Here is a 25,047-nt window from a genome sequence, read left to right as displayed (position 1 = left end):
TCATCAGCTCTCCATAGACCCATGGGTGGAAATCAATGCTGGTGACTGACAGCAGGTTATGCTACACTTTACTGTGCAAAAATATCATCATCAAATCATTAGAGCCCCAGCAACTAGATCTCATACATCATGAACACAGAGCCAAAGACCTGACATTACGTCCAGGCTAGCCTCGGCTCCAGTGGCTTCTGGATCTCAATACGATCTCTCATTCAGCATCTTTCTCACTAATCTTTTTTGAAATCTTTGTGATATTAACAAACTAAAACAATGCTAGGAAGCCTCAGCCTCCCCTTCCCTTTCCATGTGATCACTGAATGTGTGTGTATGTGTGTGTTGGGGGGGAGGGGGGACTGGGCAGTTCCCTGCAATCATGGATCACCTCCACCTGATCCTTGTGCCAATTAGTCACCACAGCTGAGGCAATCTATAATCACCAGCCACAGGATACATACCTGGTTCCTGGTAACGCATCGCGCCCATTTTGCTCTCCTAGTGCCTTGATCTTTGCTCACGTTTTGCCTCATTTTTCCTCGTGATTCGTGTCTGAGGATCGTCTCCCTCGTGTATCTACCTGCCATGTCTGCCCAGCTCCAGTTCACCACCTGAAATCCTGCTGACTCACCTCACCGACCTGCCCGCTCCTTCCTGGATCTGCACAGATCGTCCCCCGGTGATCAATCTACCTTTTCTTGTGACAGTAAATCCTTCTTTTAATTCAAACCATCTGAATCTGTCCTTTATGTGGAGTCCAGCCAGTTACTCAGTCTAAACAATTACTTGACAGAGAAAATACTACAGCTCCCATGAAAATGTACAAGGAGGTTTCATCCATATCCATAAAATTCATCAACAGACTTCTTTTTTTGGCTTTTGGCCTTTACTTGATAGTTCAGCTCAAGAGAAACAGGACAGGGGGAAGGAAGTGGGGATGACATGACATCTCAAGTCTTTTTTTATTTATTAATATCTGCCATCTGAAAATGTCTACAGCTTTCCCTCCTCTCTGTCCCACTGTCTGCCTTGATGTATAGCCGAAAATGTCTAGAGCTTAACTGAAATTTATCAAAGTCACCTAAAAACAGAAATATTGAATGAACAACAATAGATCATGCTTTTGTTTCATGGTTGGATTTTTTTGATTCCACTTAATTACAAATGTTAGTGGGATTTTGAATGAGGATTTCTTACTTGTGGACAGAACCAGAACCCGAAAGTTCCAAATTCACTTCGGCTCTCTATCAGGATATGTCTTTTCCACGATGTTAAGAAGGCATTTTGTACTAAATAAATCCCTAACATAAATCAAGCTTAGGAATCACTTTCAATAGTCCACATGCTTAGAAATAGACTGCACTCATCTAATTTCAGTTTAGATAAGAATTCATGCTGTGATAGAGCTTCATAATATGTCAGAATTCTGTATTTGGTTTGTTTTGTGGGCAAATTAAAGCTGGCAGGCAAGCAGGCACACTGAGCAGGACCAGAGTCTGTTCAAACTGCTCCAAAGTGCGAAAGCACCTGAACAGGTCAGAGAACACTGTGGACCAGACATCATGCCAAAAGTCACAGACAAAGTTGCTTCCACTGAGTCAAACTTTCAAAAAGGAACATTCCATTTTCACTCTCCTTTCAACCATCGACAGCTTTCTGCTTCCTTTTTTTTTTTGTAGCCAACTACAGTAGATGCTCTTCAGCCAGGATACTGTCAGGCGTCATTTATTACAGACAGCATTTGGGTTGTATGGAACCCAAAGTTTCCCCAAGAGGAACTGTTGTTTTCTGAAGTGTGGCCGCTTCGATTTGCAATAGCAAAAAAGAGAGGCTCCCCTGGTAAAATCCAATAGCTGATACGCACAAGGGAAGTGCAGAGAAGTTGTCTGAGGACAGCAGAAATGTCATACGGGGAGGAGAAATAGGGGAATGGAAAGATAGATAGAAAAAGGGAGAGAGAAAGAGCGAGTGAGAGAGATAGAGACAGAGAGCGAGTGAACCTTGATTGGTTGGACACGCGCACAGTATGAGGCACAATCAGCATGCACCACCGAAAATGATGTTCTTAGAATCACACAAAGATACGCACATGGACACACACCCACACAAACACACACACATACAATTGCAAAAAACAACACATAGACACACGGCATGGCTGCCCTGAGAAGGACCCTTTTATGTGTGTGTCCTGCTGGGAGGGAGACTGGGAGGCACAGAACCCATCATTACTACCAGAACACAATACTGCACAACCACAGGGGAGGGGGCGGAGGGGGCAAAGCAATCTGTCTAAGACGCACACACACAGGGATCCACACACACATCTTGGTGTCAGAATAAAGTGGCTGAGAGAGCATAAACAGCTTAACATTCAGTGCCGGATCAGTAGACAGTATGTAAATTGAATACTGAGTGTGTTGATGAAAGACTAACCACATACATAAAACATTGTTGGTTGAACAAACAGCCTTTGTGCAGCACCGCATCCCGACACTCCGCCACAACTCACTTTGTCCACACATCAGACTAACTGCTCAGCCCCACCAGCTTAATCCAGACCACGACTCACGCCAGGGTCACACCATCAAACTTTACAAACAAATTCAGTTCTATCTCTGCTGTACAGGAAACACTGCATTTCCCCCTTAAAGTCAATGTCCTCCAATGTTAGCAGCTCCCTGTGGAGTCATGACATACTCAGGGCACACTTAATGTCTGCCAGTAGCACACACACAAAAGAGCAGGGAAAATTTGTTGGACGTATTCTTCCTTAGTTATGGGTGAACCACGTTCAAAGCAGCATGTGGTCTTATTGTAATGTGTATGCTCATGTCAGTCATCCAGGTAGTACCATGCCAGTTCCAATTAAAGCAAAACACTGCCACACAATTTCATATAAACTGCACAATGTGTTGGATTTTCACTTCAGTGGTTTGGCTCCAACAGAGTCTATTCATCTGTCATTCCCATCATGCATTACAGCCAACAAAAATAAAGATATTGTTGATCAAGAAGGCAAGTACGTTTTGGGTCCTCTGTCACTCAAGCAGCAGATCTGCCTCACACTACTTGCCACACGCGTTTTGTGTGAGTGCTAGAGAGAGAAAGAGTGCACCATTTACAGGGTTTGTCATTGTCATATTGTCATATTACCAGCATTACATGGTGGTAGCTAGCAAGCTAATTCACTAAGGCAAGACTTGCTCATGAATACAAGAAGCTTTTTCAAAAAGAAAGAGGATGAAGGCAATGAGGCACAGGCGAGGCTAGAGGAGGTGGAGGAGAGTTACCTCGTGTTACTGAAGCAGCACATGAGGCAGGATGTGAGAGTGTCACTGCATCAAGCTCAGGTTGGTGAAGAAGACAGCTCTTCTCAAACGTTTTCGACACAAGGCACATCATTCATGACAAGTATTTCGAAGGCACACCTTTACATAGGGTTATAGCCAGGTAAATGATCACAAATAACACTATTTCCAAAGGACACCTAGTGCTTATGATCCAATCACGGACCTGTCAAATCTCCTGTTCTTCCCAGGATTTTCTTGTATTTTAACCTTCCCTCCCGCTGCCCTCCTGTCAAACTATTTTCCTGTAAATGTCACGTATTTTTAATCTTTCTTTTTTAAAAAAGACAAAAAAAAGTTAGCTCTGATTTTGACGGAATGCATAACTTCCTGTTTGATGTGGCAGTATGTAGAACATTTGCTATAACATCTAATTGGCAAGGAGTCATTTTCTCAAACGGCACCTGCCAATAAACCAGGTAAAAAGAAGAAGGAACAAGAAACAGAAATGTGAAAGGGATGGAGTATCTGCCAAAAGGCTAAAAGTTTGTGCAAGTATCTCACCTGGACTTTAGTGTATCACACAGAGGGAAAAGGGAGGCATAAACGCCGCCCAAGAGGTGCAGAAACATGCTGCACCGATGACTACATTTATACTATGCCTGCCATCCATTTTCAAAATCACCCTCTGCTACCAACTGTCTCTCTTGCCAGCAGCCTCTCTCAAAGTCACACCTGATGTCATGTCTGTCAAGTTTCTGTATTATTTTGCACATTTCATGTCCTGTCTTTCCTGTTTTATTTTGAAATCACTAACCGGTTGTCTCTGTATAGGTTCGCTTGCTGCACGCCCTTCCCCCGTCTCGTCACACCTGCTCCCTGATTGTTCTCCTCACCTGTCTCCCTCATTACCTCTTGTATTTTACCCTGTGTGTCTCACAGTCTTGTTGCCAGTTCATTGTACTTCACGGTCCTCGTCCCAGCATTCTGATATTCACGTCATAGTCTGTTTTGTGTACGACCTCGTTTTTCACCTTCGACCTTGCCTTTTGCCTCCCGTCTCTGGACATCTGCTTGTTTGACTGATCACCTGTGTACCGAATCCTGCCAGGTAATAAACCTGTCTTATCGCTCTAACCAGATCTGTGTTGTGCAATTATGTCTGCTTGTGCTGTGTTCTGGGGAGTTCATGACACCTGAAGCATAATGTGTGAGTGATGTGTACATATCCTTCGAGTTGATTGAAGACGTTGGCACATGATTCTGAAAACCTAATGAAACCTATCTGTAATCACTTAATGTTGGAACTAGTTAACCCAGTCCTTGTTGCTCTGATATTTTAAAGCAAGTGATTGCTTGGTAGTGATTTTAGGATTGACTGTGTTTACCCTTGCCTAAATGTGAGGACTATGAGGACAGTGGGAAGGGTGGTGGGACAGCACAGGATTAAATAATTACACATGCCTCTAGGCATAAATAATAAAATCATAAAATACATAAACGGCTGTTTTACCATTATTTATTTATTTTTCTGCCACATTGGATCATTTTTCATGTATTACATATCAGTTTGCAACACAGTAATCCAGTAGAGACCTCATTTATTAATTATTTCAATATTAATCAACCTTACTACGACGTAAGCCAACCAGTCAGAAAGCTAAGGCGCACGTTATGTCCAAACTAGTTTGGCTATATCCGAAATATTCATGGTGCAACCAATTTTAGCAGCTGATTTACTTCAAATAAACTAGTAGTTATTTAGCCTCTGGTGTCAACTTTACACCCTAACTGAGGAGAGAACTTACACACACCTGGTGCAAACCAGCGCTGGAGAGGTGAAGAAGAGTAGGCAGACAGGTAAGACACAGAGGTGACAGTTTGTCACAGTTTAGATTTGTCACAGATCAAAAGTGCTCTTGTCACACAATAGAAGCAGAAGCTATGACACTGAATTGAAATCAAACAAAACATCAGCTACATACAATCAAGCATGAGATCAGTGTCCAGGCTCTTATTTTGTCTGCGGGTTTTACTCCTGTTCCAGTAAATAAAAATAATAACATAGCTGAATAGCACAGAGTCTCACATGTTATATTCATTTTACTTAATAGTGGAATCAGGTGAAAATCTACAGATTTCTGCACTGGGATAAACCCTCAGTGTTTCAATGTCCTAACAACACCTCAGGGAATAGAGATCAGTCGCCCCAATCTGCAGCATTCATCATCATACCAGCTAATTACAGGAAGAGGCTACCATTGTCTGGTAACATCACCTCTTTCGAACTCCACACCCCCTGATATTTTTTCAAACTTGTAGTCTTCACTGACATGATGAAATGTATCAGACCACACAGCTTCATCCAGAGACGCTTTGCTTTGTACCTCTTTTTTTGCATATGTAGTAGCATCATCCATTTTATATGTCATTTGTTTAACCAGTCAACAATAAAAGGAAAATCTAAAGACATTAATTTCAAGCACAGAAATGACAAGATAAGAAACTGGATTACTAACAAATCTAATCCAGAGGAAAAAAGTCAAGCAAAGCCAACACTGTGTCATTCATTCACCAATATTTTCCTCAACAGATCATGTAATACTTCAATATTTATTTTTCTATATTGTGACACTAATCAAAACAGCTTTATTTCACGCTACACAGACGAGTGAATCCAGCATAAGCAGACCACTCTGGCTCTGTGTCAGTGCTCCAGACAGCCTAATACCACATCAAAAACACTGCTGTCTGCTGGCCTTTGCTGAGCTTTCTGATAGAATATACAGAAGAAAATACAAGAAATGTAAGGGGACACCCTCGACAGTACATTCACTGCAGAGAACCTAAGCCTTGACTTCTTACCACTAATGGATGGATCACACTTTGATTTTCTGCAGTAATTCCAAGTGACACTTGTTATAACTACATTTTCAGCATGAGGCAGATGTTCTCATTCGGAACAAGTTTCAACAGGGGAAAAATACACCAAGTACAGCATAGCCTGCAACTGCCAGTGTCATCTGATCAGCTGCAGCTCATATGGTTTTTGTCATCTTTATGTCCTTCATATGACATGGACGCATGTGAACAAACACTTCTGGAGCTGCCTTGAGCATTCATCAGTGTTAGTCCAGAGCTTCACATAGACACACACACACACACACACACATAGAGACAGTTTGACAACACATCAAATTCAACTTAGATGAACAAAATATAATGAAATTAGACTGCATACACTATAGCATCACTTTGCTGTTTGCCAAAAATGGCGTATGAACAACATATGCTTGCATTTAACTGACAAAGACCTGAAGTGGCCATGTGTGTTGCAGTTCGATTGTCAAACTAACCTGTCACCTTCAGCACCATGGACAGCACCGTGGATGAGCCACCTCCCCTTTCCCCTGAATTTAGAATTGTTAACTTATAGGAAATAAAGTATACATTTTTTTTACTTGCAAAACCGACTCCTCCTGATAACCACACCTTACAATGTGTATTATGACCCTCATCTGTCAGCAGCAAAGCTGTTGGGCGTGCAGCAGCAATATTGCACAAATATTGTAGAGACAAGGTCAGGGCACATGGATGTGTCCACAACATAGGAAGGTGTTTTTCGCATTCTGTTTTCTAACAACAGTAAAAATTGCTCACCATGACCATGGTCTTCTTTTTGATGCTCCATCAGCAGGACAACATCATTTGTCTGTGTCTCGGAAAACCATTTCAAATTTGTGCTGAAAAAGTAATGTGTTTTTACGCTATGGTAAGGCACAAAAGAATGATGTTTAGGCACAAAAACAACTTGGTTAGGTTTGGAGATTGCTCATGGCTGCAGCAAGGGCACAGCCTCAGCACATGGGGCGTGAGCTCCACCGGGGGACCAACTAAGGCTCCATTCTCATTATTTTTGTCTTTAAATTGCTTCCAACTAGACAGGAGGATGTGTTGTTGTGTGGCCTTTTGCTACAGGGTACAGGTGAATAATATGAAATCTTTACCAGCAAGTCTAGTTTGAAGGCTTGTTAAAGCAGACATTGCACATCACGTGATGTCTCTGTACACATTTTTGGTGTGATGTCAAACTGGTGGTGTTTAAACCACGAAGGTTTGTCAGAGCAGTGCTTGTTAAAGGACACCAAATACAGAAATATCAAGTGAACAATATTGACATTATTACATATTTTTTTTATGCAACATTCTTATCTTGACAAACGTGGTGAACCACATAACGTCCCATTGAGTAGCAACTTGCATAATTACAAATGTCAATGTGATTTTGAATGAGGCTTTCTTACTTTGGAGAGAACAGAACCCAGTAAGTTATGGGTTTACACTGCAAGTGTTCTTCACCATCTCATTGCTGCTGCAGTAAGAAGCAAAATGGTACTATAGTGGCAAACCAACTGCCAACTAAAGCCAGTACCAACTTTTTGTTTCCATTCTGCCCTGCTCTGTGAAAAGACCCCCCCCCCCCCCCACTGAACCAAAGTAACTCCCCCTGAAATGAATAAGGTAGCCAGTGTTTTTGCTGCCTTGTTATTGTAGTGTAGGCTCCTTTTGAAGTTTCTCAAGAGGTGTTCCCACAGGAAGTCCAAGTCACAGTGTGTGTACATTGCCAAGTCAGAAGCACAACGTGGACAACACATGAGGGCCAAGCCTGGAAGTGAAATTGTTTAGCTAACCCTAACTTTGGCAGTAAGCCTTTTTTTTCCTTTCAGGTTCCAAAATGCTCAGTCAGAGGAAGACACCTCTTCACTAATTCATCTTCACTGGAAAACTACAAGGGGAACATGATGATAAATAAATATATGTGCCACCATTTTGGTAGAATTTCCAAAACCTGTTTGTCATCACTAGACAGCAGAAGGGAAGATTAAACTTTTGTTGCCACACTGTGTCTGCAGGCAGCAAGCAGCACTTTCCATCAGTGCTGGTAGAGTTTATCATTGTTTTCCCACAGAAAACAATGAACCAGTATGCCATCTGTTGCATACCAGCATTGTGTGAAAACACTGAAGAGTGTGGAGAGCAGCTTCAAGGAAGATGATCATTCAGACTGAGCATTGTTTGCTGAACATTCAGTCAGTCTAGCAACCACAGGTCACGTTTCTTACCAAGTGTTCAAGGTTTTGAGTGGAATGTGATGCTTCATTTTCTCGAACTCACACCCAAGAAAAACACAGCCCATTTTGGAGCCATTTAAACAGATATTCTTGCCATAAAGACAGGGTCAGCTATGTGTTACATTATTGATCAATCTACAGATTACAGATAAAGATTTTAGAGCTAGGATAGTGTTCTATCCATTATTTAATCAAGGGCAACATTAGATCAGAACTACAATTAGATCCCCATGCTGTGAGAACAGATAAATCTTATGCTTATCATGCTTTATTGCCCCCATGTGGAAATTTCTTTTGGAACCAGACATTATGTTAAAGGAATAAAAAAAATAAAAATGCAGACATGAATGGACAGAAATCAATGCACTGCACAAACTTTCACCATTTGCTTACTTTTCTGACAAACATTCAACACATTCTCGAGGGTTACGATATATGCTACATCATTGCATCAATAAATAATCTGACGCAAAACCCCTTGAAACCACAAACTGTATTTTTTTAGATTTTAACAAATGACACACAAACATTTTAAATGAGGACCACATCAAAACTTAGATGTCAGCGGTAATTAAGTGCAACTGAAGCGTCCTGTATGTTCAATCCACACTAACTTTGACCTTCATTCGGCTGTCTTGGCAATATTCAAGAGCAGCTGTTTCTCAGCAGTGGGTCTTGAGGTGCTGGAAGGACAGTGGTCCACACCCTAAATGTATAGGAAATGTACAATATCAAAATCCTCTCAAATTTGTAAACTTTTTTTTTTTTGGAACAGGTCAAATGCAGATCGAATGTTAAATAACCTAATTCCAGATTCAATGAGTATAGACCCAGCCCTTGATCGATGCCCACCTGCAGGATGGGCACCGTTCATCATCTCATCTCCAGTATGTCTCTTGATTGAAAAAACAATCTGTGCCTCTGTTAAAAAAAAAAAAAAGACTTGTGTACATATATTTATATAGTGAGATTTTTTATTTTACTACTGTTACAGTTCTTCTATTGTTGTATTTTTTACTTGTTTTCTTATTTTTATATTATTTACTTACTGTCATATTTTTAACTTTTTAATTGCTTCTTCTTGATAGATGTGTCAGGCACCAACCTCACCAAAGCAAATTCCTCGTATGTGTAAAATTGTACTTGGCAATAAAGCTTTTTCTGATTCTGATTCTGATGCCATTTTATGGAGCCTTTGGGGCCCAAACAGGCTACGCCTATACTCATAGAATCTGGTGTAGATTCTATTTCATATATGCTTCATTCTCTAAAGCTATTGTTAGTGGGATAAGGGTGAAGTAGCATATCGTCAGTTGTGAGAAGGAGGAAAAAACCCATCCAAGGTTATCACCTTTGATCTGAAGAAGCTAGTGATGCTTTTAGGCCTATAAACCAGGTTAAACAGCCAAACTGCTGGCAAACATTGTAAGATATGACGGAGCCACATGGAGAGCAGAGTCACCAGCCCTCTTTGCAAATGTCAGAGACAAAAGCAAAGCCATTTTGGCTGACTTGAGCAGAACCTGATCCAATGGTTCAAATTCAGCCTTAAACATAAAACCAGCATTAAATTCCACTGCGGGCCTGCCTCTATGCACGCCGTTCAGAAAACACTTCTTTTTAGGGTGGCTGAACACTGACCTGTTCCCAAACGCCTTGTGATGTGATGACATACTGTAGCAGCAGCAGAAGTTTTAACTGTACTGAAGGCAAGATTCCTTTTGACTAACAACTGGAGAAATTGAAGCACATGAGGCAGGGGGCAAGGGATACACAGTGGGGTCCAGTCCCTATTCTACACACCAAGGCTGGAAAGCTGTCCAGTTGACTGTGTAAGATGTTCTACTACAAGCAGCCCTTGCATAGTGCGGACAACACCCTGAGAGGCCCAAACCCTCTAAATGTTCTTGTTCAGTAGCCAGGCCCTCCAATGCTGGCCTATTACCAAGTAGTTTTTGATCTGTCCCCCTGCCTAAGATGCGTCTCTGCACCCCTTGAGCTGCCACAGCTGGCCTGAGAGCAGCTGCTGCAGGCGTGGAAAGCATGACGTTGTCATGCACTCTGGAGCCAGTCAGTCTACCCACACTTGGCCCAAGACCTGACAGATCAGCAGAATCAGAGAGAGGTATACAAAGCATCCAGGGCCATGGCTAATGCACAAACACATCCACCTCTTGCACATTTCTGTGTGCCATAAACAGATCCATCTCCACTCTGCAGAACCTGCTCCAAACCTAGCAGACAAAGTCAGGATGGAGGCTCCAGTCCCCCCGACACAGACTTCCCATTGACATGATGTCTGTCCACCCTGATGAATTCTTCGGGGATGTACACTGCTCTGAGAGGCAGTAGGTGTGTGCCCAGCATAGCAGCCATCCAGCCATGTTCAGAAGCTGCATTGAGCACACTCTGCAGTTTATGGCTGTCATTGCCTTGTTGCCTATGCAAACAGACACATGATAATTGTCACAAACAATCTGAGCCTGTCAGTGGCAAAGACACTTTTAGAGGATGTACACTGAAGGTGTTCTTCGCCATGGTCACTGCTCTGAAGACAGACATGCAAGCCTACATTGCAGCCGGTTTCATGGCTGTTGTCTGCAGTGCCGCTGTCCAGCGGTTCCTCGACCGAATATGACTCCTGTACTGGCCACATCTCCTCAGCTGCAGCAGTTAAAACGTCCACTCTCTGCTGCTTCTCTGCCTGAGGCAGGCGAGGGTAGTAAGGACACAGCGCCTGAGAAGTCAGAGCCAGCCCGGCATGCTCTGGACGCAGGCAATACTTGCAGAGGCCGTGCATATCAAAGGACATAATGTGGCTGGTCTGGCATGCAGGACAGATCCAAACCGCGTTCTCAAAAGACACCTGAAAAATGGGAGGTGATTGTCCGGTCTCAAAGCAGTCATACTCAAGGTAAGACCATGAGTGGTGCCCATGCTGCAGGAGGCCGTGGATGCAAGTTTTTTGCACTGCCCAGGTGAAATTCTGAATAAGAGGAAGAACTGCAAGAAGACAGTAGATGCTTCGTGCTGTGTCTTGGTCAGGTGACTGACCAGACTACATGAGATGAGATGTGCCGTGATCGATTGGGGTCACAAATCAATCATGGCACAACTCATCTCACCATCATGCATGAGTTTAGATGTCACTGGGAAGGCAGGTGAAGCAACTGTCAATCAAACTGACAAAAGCATGGTGTGTGATGCTGATGGACCTGTGTACCAAATAAAATCCACAGCCGTGGATGCACTCTAACATTAAAAGCAAATGCAAGAGGCGCTGTAAACTTCAGTTCACTCAGTCATTCAGTTATTTATATATCTACTGTGTAACATCCAGATAACAATTAGGACAGGTACAATGAGTTTCACATGAAATCATTTTATTTCCATGGTTATTCTACAAGGAGCAGGCTTGGTTGTGTTGGCTGCATCAAACAGGTTACTTTAACATTCGATCTGGAATTAGTAATGATAAGCGTATTCCCACGCGACAGCACAGCCAGCTGCTCGGCAGACTGATGAAGTTTTTTATTTCTCGCCAACATTTGTCTTTTTTGACAAATAGAGGAAATAAACTCTTCCTCTCTTTCGCTGGCCCACCTGACAGCAGCAACTTCTGCATCCCCCCTCCTCTTCCTCTTCGCCATGGTCACTGGACTGTGCTCTGGAGAGAGCAACTGATTGGTAAACGCTCAGGAACATGTCGTGGGAGATGTATAGACCCCCAGTTGTCATTCACGATCGGCCATGACGATGAAAATTTTTGGCCGCAACAAAATCATCTCAAAGATTCGCTAGATTCATGTATTCTGATCCAGGTATTAGTGGTCAACGTACTACTGTACTACTAGCTCACACTCCACTCATTGCATAAGTTGCTAGCTAGTTTACAATTCTGTACAAGTCTGTACAGCTGACACATTAGCAAATTAAGACAGAACGAAAAAAAACACAATCTGCTAGTCCACCTCTCACAAATAATGCAAGGTTAAAATTTGCTCAGTGTCACCAAAATACGTAGCTGATAATAGCGACATGCCTTGGATCTTTTTTTATTCAACAAATCTAGCAGCTTTCTGGGTCAGTGAAATTCTGAAAACAAATAATAAATGATAAATTATATAGACTATCCCTTAATGTCATCGTAATTCTTTCATCACTCTGATTTATGGTGTGTGAAGGTAAAATAAACAGACAAACATAAAAACAAATCAATCATTAGTCGCCCTTTGGCAATGAGGTGTGATACAGAGGTTAATACAACAATCACCTGAGGCTACTTCACCTATCACACACAAATCATAACACAAACATCAGCTTATCATCGATTAATGATGCACCTCAATATCAATAAATCAACCTAAAAATTCTGAGGTGGTAATATAATTATCAGAAACAAATAGCAGCAGCAGCTCCTGGCCTTTACAGGGATGGATTTAATTTAAAACCTGCTGAATTAGTTTACAGCCCAACTGAAGCTAATGCACAATGTGATTTAACTTCCACAACTGCGCAGTCTGAATCACTTACCTGGTCAGAATATACCCGCTGTGATCAGGTCTCATCCGGCTGTCTGTACACTATCTGGCACAGAAAGACTCAGGGCTAGCTGTGGTGAACAAGTGTTACTCCAGGTGAAAAAGTGGAAGTGATGCGTGCCACATTTCTGGTTTGTTTGGAACAAACGGAGGAACAACCGGTTGGTTAGAATGAGAAGTGATGGCAACCACAGCCGAAGGAACAGACAAAACATCATAAAAGGAAAATTAGTGGGTCGTGACTGATGAAATAAGTGATGCCTTGTATAAATCCAACTGATTTACTTCTAGAATAAATCTGAAGTCACCTGTTAGCTTCTCACTTCAGTGAGGTAGCAGATGCACTACAAACAAAACTACTTCACTTGACAGCTTTTCCTGGATCTTCCAAAAACATGCACAACATCACAGGATCAAAAAGGAACTTTCCTCATCAACAGATTAGTTTTTCTTCTCTTTGAAAAACTGGCAAGGGTCTTCATGAAGCGGCAGCCTGGATATGGTCAAGTCTTAACTAAAAAGCAGCTAACGAGGGCTTTCAGTGGTCTTGTGACAAGGAATACCTTGTTTCATTGCATTACCTGTGTTTGACAGCATGACAACTATCGAGAATTTAACACCACCTCAGATGCTCAAACCTTAATGACGCAGTGGAGCATCTTTCATGATGTCAAACGAAGGACCCGTTCATGGCTGATGGCTGAAGTTTGAGGGGCTCATAATGGAGACACAGAGTGAAGACAGACTGTGTGTTTGCAGCCTGTGATTAGAGGACATCTAAGGGTGGCTGCATGGACTTTGGCTCACTATTCTGTGCTTCCTTAGTAACAGCTTAAATTGAGAGCCAATAATTGGAGTCTGAGTGACCTTTTAACAGAGCAAAAACTTCATCATATTGGTAAAATTAGTTCCGCAGCACCAGGGTGGGTCAACCAATCTAATAAAAAAAAAACATGGGAGCAAGAGCATGTGGAGCAGTTTGCAGGAAATCAACGATATGAGCTGAGCTTTGGTTCCCCTCTCTGCCACTTAATGCCAGCAACCCAGCACTCTTCCCTCTCTTACATTACCCAGAATAATTCATACAGAAGTCAGCGTGTCACCTGCAAATTTCTAATCACATTTCACAGACACTCAGAGACTCTGAATCACTAAGCCTCGACATTCTCATTTCCCTCTCTTCCTTGTTTATTAACCACTGAGGTAATAAAGGGGCCATAATTAGTGTAATTGTGATCAAAGAGCAAAATAATGAATAACGTCTGAATGGCTGCAAAGGTCTCAGACAGTGATGAATGCTTCCAATTTTTCTTTACATTTTCAAAAGGATCTCCTGCCGTGTCACTGTGTATTAAAGAAGCCACCACCTCTAGTACGTGGGTTTGGGAGGACGACTGTCTGTTTTCACAAGAAATTGGCTGGAGAAAGAATGAGTCAGCTGAGGCGTACAGGATAACTGTTCGGGGGTCGTGATGCCAGGCTTTAGGACAGACAGTGATGCTCTACTCACACAAACAAACCCATGCACTTAAGACTCAACAGGATACCAATTGTTGTGAATTAAAACATGCTAGCTGTGCCCACCACCACTCAAAAACTCAAAGGGCAGAATAAACACATTTGATTAATAAGTGTGTTTCCAAACATATTTTGGATTTGAAGAGACAAACGAATGTCTGGCAGAGGTTTCTCCCTGCCAACAGGGAGGGCAGTCTGTCAGAAAGACTAACTGGGGATTATGGGTCCAGCCACAGATCTGAAGCCAGTCTCTGACACATCTGTCATCATGATAGCAGATGGGCCTGAGGTCAGGCCGCGGCTGACCTGGGATCAGCCCAGGCTCTGACCACAGAGAGCAGCGGTACCTTCAGGGACCACTGACTCGAGTCCGACACTGAGTTTGAGTAAGGACACACCAACACACACATACATTCAATCTAATGTCTGCTCACACACTCCACGGAAGCAGAAGCCAACACACCATCTGCCGCCCCTGTGTTTGAGTTCCAAATCCCAGTTATCAACAAAACACACAGAAGACCTCCAAACTACCCCCTTGGATACACCATTCCCTTTGAGAAGAATGCTATCACACACACAAACAAACACACACGCGCGCGCACACACACACCTCGGAACCCAGATCAGATGGAACCAGGTGGATGGAGGCCAGGTAAGTTACTCATTTTTCATTAAATGTGATAGAAGAAGGAAGATGGATTTCCTCACTTCTTTCACCAAGTTCATTCACCTCACACACTTCTAAACCCCTTCATCTCTCTCTCTCTCTCTCTCTCTCTCTCTCTCTCTCTCTCTCTCTCTCTCTCTCTCTCTCAAGCTTTTTACACTTATCATCAAAGTTGGTTTATGATGCTCATTTCTCTGGCCTCATTGCTCATCATAGATGTCATCGTCTGTCACTGGAGATCAGATAAGACATATATATATATATATATGTGTGTGTGTGTGTGTGTGTGTGTGTGTGTATACGTGTGTGTATATGTATATATAGTTATCTATCTCGCTCTCTATGTATATATATATATATATATATACACACACACACACATATTAGTGCTGTCAAAAATATCGCGTTATTAACACGTTAATGCAAATTAACGCTTAATTAACGCTCTTTGTGACCTAGTGAACTTGTAGTTTTTTAGAAGCTGTGGCCACTGCTAGTAACGTAAGAGAAACTACAGGATCCGGTTGTAAACCGGAAACAAAACAATAGGCACGCCCCACACACGTGTTTGGTCTTGCCTGCTCACAAGCTGTAAAAGAAAAGCTGAAGAAATTCAATCTGCCAAAGACAATGATGGTGCACTTCTACACAGCCATCACTGAGTCCATCCTCAGCTCCTCCATCACCATCTGGTACGTAGCTGCCACCGCCAAGGACAAGGGCAGACTGCAGCGCGTCATTCGGTCTGCAGAGAAGGTGATCGGCTGCAATCTCCTGTCTCTCCAGGACCTGTACACCTCCAGGACACTGAGGCCTGCAGGAAAGATTGTGGCTGATCCCTCCCACCCTGGACACAAACTCTTCGAGACACTCCCCTCTGGCGGGAGGCTGCGGTTCATCAGGACCAAAACCTCACGCCACAAGAACAGTTTTTTCCCGTCTGCTATCAGCCTTATGAACAAGGCCCAGAACCCCCCCCCCCCCCCCCCGACATTCTTCACACTCCACCTCTGCCTCTACTTGTCACACTGACATTGCCATAACTCTATGCATTACATTAACGCTCTGCTTGGACTTCCTTTTGAAAAAACAGACTGTGCTTCTGTTAAAAAAAAAAAAAGACTTGTGCATATATATTTATATTGTTATAGTTTTTACTTATTGTTATATTTTCTACTATTGTTATATTTTTTACTTACTGTTATACTTCTTATATAATATTATTATACTTCTTTTTAATAGACGTGTCAGGCACCAACCTCATCAAAGCAAATTCCTCATATGTGTAAAATCGTACTTGGCAATAAAGCTTTTTCTGATTCTGATTCTGATTCTGAAGAGTAGGTTTATGTGGATGTCAAGCGCAAAACGCCGAATTGGATGCGAACAAGATTCTGAATGGAAAGTTTAGTTTCAAGAAGTTGCCAGATGGGTCGACTGACAAGACCAAAGTTATCTGTGTGTATTGTTGGTGTGAACTGAATTATCACTGCAGCACATCCAGTCTGAAATACCACTTGATGGCCAACTTAAGTTAACTCAACTAACTTAAGAAAGGAAAGTTTAAGCCATGGTTTAACTGCACTATAGCCTGATTCCTAGTTTACAATGTGCACTTTATAACTTTATCTTGTATCACCCTGTTTTGATCCCTTAGTAAGGGTTATTGAAGAGGCTTTTTTGTAACAAAGTATTTATTTTTTTGTCATCTGTTTATTGACAGTGTTAAATTGTGTGAGATTTGATTCATTCAAATATGAATGACTGCTCAAAGTGAGAATGTTAGTGCGAAATAAAACACTACACGTTGTTGTTTTCAATAAAAAACATTTGCACAAAGCAAGCCTATCCACTTTTCCATGTTGATAACAGTATTAAAATGATAATTCAAGGGACATTTAGAATACATAAAAATGTGCAATTAATTTGCGATTAATCGTGAGTTAACTATGACATTCATGAGATTAATCACGATTAAATATATTAATCGATTGACAGCACTAATACATATACAGATAGATAGATAGATAGATAGATAGATAGATAGATAGATAGATAGATAGATAGATAGATAGATAGATAGATAGATAGATAGATAGATATGTTCTCCTGTTGTTCAAAGCACACACCCCTGCAGCACTGTGGAATCATCTGTAATAGGTATGTTAGCAGGGTGAGATAGCCTACGGCTTACACTTTCAAACACCTATCACCCGTGTCTGTATGTGTTTAATGCTTCAAGTAGAGGTGGTGTGTTTAGACTCTAAAGTTAGACCAAATAATGCTTACATATGTACCAATGTATCAGTTTGCCAATGTTTTCCTTTTATTTTAAGCATTTCATTTTTCACGTGGAGGTTAGTTCATGGATATTGTTGACTGCCACTCAAAGGGTAAAACAGTTGTATTGTAGCATTTAAAACTGAAAAGAAATTGTGACAAATTCCATCATTCCAAAGGAATGACCATGGTTAGTGGATTCATTTGCAAATTAGAAGATCTGTACACATTTTTAGTGCCAGTTGTTGTGAACTTGCCTGCCAGTTGACCAATAGCAAGCTGTCTTAACAGTGCTTAAAAAGACAGCTGAAGTGTCCAAAATGGAGGATGCTGTCGTACTGTAGCTTATTAGCTGTGTTGCAGCATTCACTTTTATTCAACTTCCTCTGTCAGGATATAAGCTAATCCACAATACAGCATGGCTTGCAGATAGTTATGAGTCAGGAGTCAGTGGTACAAATACAACAATCAAAGTATTTGATCTTACATTCACTTAGCACTGGAGCTAAGCTAGTGAGCTAACTGACCATCAGCAAGCTTGCTAGCTCAGAAATGTTTCTTTCCCCCTTCAATAACTTTTTATTGAATGAATGAAAGCGCTATGGTAGCGTAAGGAAAACAGGAGAGAAAACAGTTTGAAGCTCAGTGAGCTCTTAGCTGTTCGAGCTGATTAGCGGTCGTCCAGCTGGTTACCTCACCAGCGGGCAGCAGTTCACCAATTATCCCAGCCAGCAGTCAGTTTGCCGCCAAGCCTCCACAGTCAAACATGTTGTGAAGAGCTCTGAATTAACTTTGCTGTGTCACCAGGCTTCAAGACAATAACCCCGATGATGTCCTTGTGATGTCATCAGGGACAGAGACTAGATTTTTAACAGAAAGCCCTAATGAAAGTTGCTAATGGTTGCATTATGGCGTAGGATGCAGGGTTGGTGGAGCTTGTCCCATGCTAACTCATGATGCATTCATTTTAATCATTCTTTTTTCAATGTGTCTCTTGCAAGCTCCCCAAATTCATGGAAGTGCAACACCAATTCACTAGCTTACTCTAAATAATGTCATATTTTCTTGACAGATTTTTATGTAGGTTAAATGTGTTTGAGTTTTGTCCATCTGGCAAAGTAAAAAATTGTGTAACAAACACTGATTGCTGCTAAAAGATTTTTATTCACCAGTAAATTGATCAGTCAAAATGAAAGTTTCCAATTATACCCAATATGTCAAGTTAAATTAATTGATATAAAATGATGCACAAGACATGTAGAATATTTCCATTTGAGGAAATGGTGTAGCCGTAGTGCGCGTGCCTCACAGCAAAAAGGTTGCCGGTTCAATCCCCAGGTCAGACGGGGCCTTTCTGTGTGAAGTTTGCATGTTCTTCCCGTGCATGCGTGGGTTCTCTCCGGGTACTCCGGCTTCCTCCCACAGACCAAAAACCTGCTCATTAGGTTGATTGATGACTCTAAATTGTCCGTAGGTGTGAGTGTGAGTGTGAATGTTTGTTTGTCCTTGTATGTGGCCCTGCAATCGGCTGGCGACCGGCTCAGGGTGTACCCCGCCTCTCGCCCATTGTAGCTGGGATAGGCTCCAGCCCCCCGCAACCCCGAAAGGGATAGGCGGTATAGATAATGGATGGATGGATGGAAATGGTGTAGCCATTTGCTGGGTTTGAATATTTTACTCAATGTAAAGATCAAACAGTTTAAATGAAGAGCTGATACAGAACATACATATATGTGAGACAGTGTGGAATAAAATAATTTTAATAACCTTAAAGCTGCTTCTGAAAACTCTGTTTCAAATCTTAATGTTTTTCCCTACAACAATAACTGGTCAAGAATAAATAAGATATAATCAAATTCAAATTTAGGAGAAACGACTTTCGGTATTGTCACAGAAACTGGGCGTAGTCTGACTACAGATGATGCTCAATTCTGATTAGTGCTTGGGAATGTGTGACATAACTGCATGTTTAAAACCAGACAACACACAGACAAAACATGACAGATTCCTCTCAATTTATAACCACATCTGTTCTAACTTTGAATACATCACTCTAAGAATCTGAATGAGAAAACAAGTTTTCAAGCCTTTACAGGGAACCAAAATGGGGAAAGTGTAAGTTAAAGAGTTATGATCTAAAAGAGAGGGTAAATATTCCCTGTGGGCAGCTTCACCCCCAAAAGTATCAGTATCAGTATAGGTCTTCAAAAAGCTTCAAGTGGCGTCTAGGCAAAGTGAGCCCTGTCACGCACCCTCCCACCCCTAAAAATACACACAAGCATGCACACCTGCCTGCACACCGATAAGACGTCAACCACCGCGGCTTCAAATGTGTTTGCACACCGGTGTCGGTTGACTGCACTTCCTCATTGAACGACTTGAACAATTTATTCTGACGCGCCACTGAATCCAAGGGGGAATTTAGATTGAGATTGAAAAAAAGGAAAATCAGACACGACCTGAAAGCCTTGAGGGAGGAAGACAAGGGGGGAGGGTGCGTCAACCTGAGGCCGAGAGACAGGGAGATATATGAGACTGTCACTCAACATTACAGTGTCACTACAAGCGGACAATCATTAACACGGCTAATGAACACAGCGGGGCCATGCTGCAGACCATGCTCACATAAAGCCACTGTGGGGGAATTTCATTAGTCCTGCTGCAGCAGAGATAATCCACTGATTCCCAACCAGGGGTCCTTGTACGCCAGGGGTTCTTCTGCTGTTACCAGGCGGTACCTGGCAGGGCTGCAGAGTAGCTCAACTAATTTTAAAAACTGAAAATCTAGAAATGATTTGTTATAGCCACATTTGTATTTTTTAGAGGAACATAAACAGACAAATATGCATTTAAAATAGGAGTGAGGCTGATCTTTCGTATATGTATTATCACAGTAACCTATCAACTATATGACATAAGACACACCTCAGTCTTCCACTGACCTTAGTGCATGAAAAGTAGCCAGAAAAATGGTAAGAAGCTTAAGAAATGGATAAATGGTTAAAACGTCAAGTTCCTGCCACTCCAAGTGCTACAAGTGTGAATGCAAACTAAACCAAAACTAATGTGAAAAAGACCAAAAAAAACCACCAAATATGTCCTGTATGAAATCACATACAGCCAACAATCAGCCACAATCACTGGGTTGATATACTGACAAACAATGATGATGAAGGGATACTTCAGCCTTCTGATTGGGCTACAGAGGTTTGTCAGGAAAAAAGGGTTAGGGACCACTCATAAATCTTCATACAACCAGTGTACCGACTACTCAACAAAAACTCAGTCATTCGTTTTAATAATAACAGCACAAAACATTAGGAAGATACATATCCAACTAATGTGGTGTACGAAAATGAAAAGCTTCAAATTATTTGACCTTATTCATGTATGAATATACATTATATGAAAACACAATGAGAGGAAAATACAGTCCACATCTGAGAGTGCAGGTCTGGCATGCAAAGTCTAACTGAAACTAAAACTGATTTGTCATCCTTCGCTTTCTAAGAACCATCAGGTGACTTCCCAGTGTGCTCTGTCAGCTTTGGTCTTGTTTGTCAGCCTTAAATTCTGACAAACATCCAACATCAGCCAGATGTGGGTGTGTCCTGTTGAACAAACAAGCAGTTCAGAGAAAGGCCAAACTTTACCGCACAAAACGCAGATTCTACACGCAGAATTTGTTTTATGTTTTCAGATCTCTCCCTGGCTACTCCCAAATTTTAAAGGTTAAATCGGTTCCATGCTGCTGTCAGTAACAAACCTCCGTATTTACCTACAGTGTGTAGAATGTGTTGTGTTCTCCAGCCGTTATCTTATCTTCATGTCTTCAAAAGATTTCCATAACCTCTTTATTGTATGTTACGCAAGGTTTCTGGCCCATTGACCTGGGCTCTTTAGACTTCTGCTTCCACGTTTATTGACCCTTATGATTTCCAGTAACAAGAATTTAACAGCAGTGTTTTTGCTCTATTCAGTGTAGTCATTCCTAGTGACAGCGAGCACTCTTAGTTTCTTTGTCCAGCTTTGGCAGATCTGCCTCTGTACACTGACCTGCACGTACTATCTCTCATGTAATTAAGATGGACATGGACACTTCTTATTTTCTTTGATGCTAAAACTCTTCTTTAGCCCTTTGGCAAACACTGTCTCCACACCTGTCTGTGACTCTCAGCACACGCGCTGCCATTTCAAACCACAGATTTGTTGTTTTAGGCTTGAACAAAATCCACTATTGTCTTATAAACAACCCTTTAGAGAAGAGTATGTTTATGGTGTTGTAAAGATGCCTTTTTCCTTTTGATTTTCTTTTCATTTACAAGCTTTTAGTGCCCACACAGAGACCCCTAAACACATCGCTGCTTTATAAAACACACAAAGAGAAAAAGGAATAAATTTGACAGAGTCACCATGAGGACAATGACACACTCACATCCAACAACAAGCTCATTAGTTACAAAGAGATCATCAAAAAGTCACACTGATGACAATAAGAGAGCGGATATTCAGCCCGGCAAACATAAGAAGGCCCAAAACACATAAGGTCTGAGATTCTGAACTTCTTGAGAAAAGTGTTCCTGTGCCTGTTTGAGACGGCAAATGATGCCACTATTCAAGACATCAAGATTCTGAGCTGAAACCATGCATTATCAATGTTATTTATGCACATGAAAGAAGAATAGTTTTCACAACATCATAAAATAGTCACAACAGGGTGGATAGTCTTCATTAGAAATTAATCAATGGAAAGAAGAGAAGTGGTTTTTAAAAGTCTACTGTAGGTTTAGTTACTGTTCAGGGATGTAAAGAAGAGAGTTAGAAATTATTTATAAGGGATCTTTATTTATAATAAGGAAGAAAAATGATCTCTGAATAACAGCGTATAAACTGGCACAACGATCTTTAAAATGCCTAATTAAATGCCTTTGTTAATGTATATGCCAATATAAACTATGGGTCCCTAAAATGAATCTGAATGTTTTCTTTAATTTGCTTACACCTGAAATAAGGTATCTTAACACCTTAACCACAAAAATTGGTTCTACATATCCAGCTTCTCTGTTAATCTCTTCATCTATAAGACACATTTAAGGAGGTTTTAATGTATAAATGAAGGCATTCTGACATTCCTTGGTTTCTATTTATCATGAATATTTTGTAGTGTGTTTGGTGTTTCCCCTGATTTATCTATTTTATTATTTATTTTTAGTTTTTGTCCCTTTCTCTTCTGCAAATGTGTAAAAATATGGCTTTTTTAAATGCATGTGTAAAATTTAATTTGGGGATTTTATCATAAGTAATCAGAGCCTTCAATAAGCATCTACATGAATTTAGACAAAACAGAAAGAATTCTTGCTGTCCTTGCTGGGACCCCCATGATGAAATGCAGCCATGTGTTGCTGAGGTGCGGACGGCCGTCAGTCACCATGTGTCTGCTCACTCATCACTGAAAGTTTCAGCTCAGGCTTGGTGCTGGAAGGGCGTAGCCTAGTGGCGTTTTGGACGAAAACGCAGCGGAGAGATGTCTGAACTCAGTCAGAGCACAGGACCACAGCAAAAAATAAAAAATAAAAAACGAATTATTGAGACAAAAATTATACGTGAGAATTTAAAGTCAGTAACAGCCAAATACAATATTCTTACTCTGCTGAAAAGTTGAGAGGAAAAACACACCTCTTTACATCCCCGTGGCTCCAAGACCGTGAAATTGACCGAATGAGTCCCCCCCGCCCACCCCCTCTAACAAAAGAAAAAAAAATGAACCTCGGAGTAATGGGAGTAATGGAAGTAGGTAACAAAAAGAAGCAGAAATGTCTTTACTTTAGAGCAAAATGAAGTGTGACTTTCCTCTCTCCATCTGCTCATCTCAATCTAACTTAAGAGTCAGGCACCATCCGGACAAAGACTGTGATTCTTCTCCAGGAGGTGCACAAAAAAACATTTCTCTCTTTAATTCTAAGAAACGAAAGAAAGAAACGTACCTGAGAAGAAGAGAGCAAGCACAGTTCCGAGGAGAAACATCTCAGCCGTGTTCGGGACACCGGTGGGTGAAACGGGGATGTGGGACGGGACCTGGTGCGTTCTCGGCTCTCCAGCAGCACCGCTGTGCGCCCCGCAGAAAGACACCCAGCCGCCCGCTACATTCGCCGCACCGACACTGCCCGTCCGCGGCCTTTTGTTCCCTGTCTCGAGGGTAAAGTCCTTCAAGTTTCAAATCCCGAGACGGAAGGAAGGAGAACCTTCGGAGGAATGTGTCGGAGCAAAGTACGCGCCAGAGGCAGCCTTTGAGTGTGTGTGTATGTGTGTGTGCCCAGGCTGAAGCTTCACACCGCGCTGCCTGGAGAAATCAACGAGCCCTCTGGATGGAGGAAATGTCAAGCGTCACCGGGTTGCAGCTCTGACCGCGGACAGTCATCACGACGCGCCTCCGCTGGCGAAGAGGTCCCGGTACATTCTGCGATCTTGATGCTGACAGCAGGAGGCTGGGGTTATTACTAGTGATATCCCTCCCCTCCTCTACCCCCTCCTCCTCTTCCTCTTCAGAACATCATCATCATCATTACCTATAGGGACCGTATACAAAGGGATGACAATCTATATATTTTAAGTTGATTGTTTGAATTAGTTAACATTCCTGGAAAGCAAAAGACCGTGTTTGAAATCTGTAAACAAGAGCAAAAAGATTACTCACCTTTATGAGTAAACCCCAAATATTTTGGAATGCTAATAACAGGAATTTGGTAGTAACTGAACACCATTCTTCCAAAGGTTTAATGGATTTTCCCCAAAGATTTGATGCCTCCCCAGCAGTCTGTTGGAGTAGCACCTTTGATAGTTTAGAAAGCGTCAAAAAATCGGTGATGTGTGAAAGTCTCATTCGCTATATAGTTAAAAGTACCATAGTTCCTATCATGCATCTGAATGAGCCTTTTCAAAAAGTGCATGATGAAACACTTTGACATCTTCTAATTTTATGAATAGAAAGATTTTGTAGACATCTATGGCTTCATGCTGTTCTTGGAACTTTTTGAAAAAAGTTTGTTGGATCTGCGCAACTGAACTGCGATCATTTGTTGTAGATAAACTGATTACAGTAGTGTTGTATCAATAAATCAGTATTACATTAATGTATTGTAATTTGACAAAGCAGAATTAATTTTAATCACTTTAGTCATTTAAAGCTGTACTATAATCAATATTTTTATTTCAACAATAGATCACAATTAATGCTGCTGCCCCCAATTGGCCAAAAAAGGAAATCAATCAGTCATTATTGCTGCTACATCGTTGTCTTCTTGAAGGTACATATTATTATCATGCTACTTCAACTAAATGGAAATGTATTTAATTTCCATTAAAAACTTCATGGCTAGCTTACACAGATATCATTTCATCATTTATATTACATACTAAACATTAATGTGTGGGGTTGGAGGGCATTCACTCAAAAGAGAACTGCTATTAGTCTAGTCATCATCATAAAAAAAATGCAAATGACATTAAAAATGAATTAAACAGGTAGCAGAGTAACATTCTGTTAAAACTGAAAGTTAGCATTACCAGAAAAGTGTGGGAAAAAAACATAGATATTGCAGTACCGTCTGCCACATGGTTATCAT

The 25,047-nt window shown here is 41.5% G+C and overlaps 1 protein-coding gene across 1 annotated transcript in view; it reads right to left on the bottom strand.

The window, feature by feature from the left end:
- Window positions 1–23,875, bottom strand: part of gfra3 (GDNF family receptor alpha 3) — a 54,756-nt gene extending 30,881 nt beyond the window's left edge. The window contains exon 1 of the mRNA XM_070961939.1: window positions 23,410–23,875. Coding sequence (XP_070818040.1) covers window positions 23,410–23,449 — 40 coding nt within the window. The 5' untranslated portion in view covers window positions 23,450–23,875. The remainder of the gene's footprint in view (window positions 1–23,409) is intronic.
- Window positions 23,876–25,047: the final 1,172 nt, after the last annotated feature.

This window comes from Chaetodon trifascialis, chromosome 5 (genome assembly GCF_039877785.1).
Source record: "Chaetodon trifascialis isolate fChaTrf1 chromosome 5, fChaTrf1.hap1, whole genome shotgun sequence".
Taxonomy (NCBI): Eukaryota; Metazoa; Chordata; class Actinopteri; order Chaetodontiformes; family Chaetodontidae; genus Chaetodon; species Chaetodon trifascialis.
The sequence above is the reverse complement of the archived record's forward strand: the minus strand, read 5'-3'. Positions and strand labels throughout refer to the sequence as shown.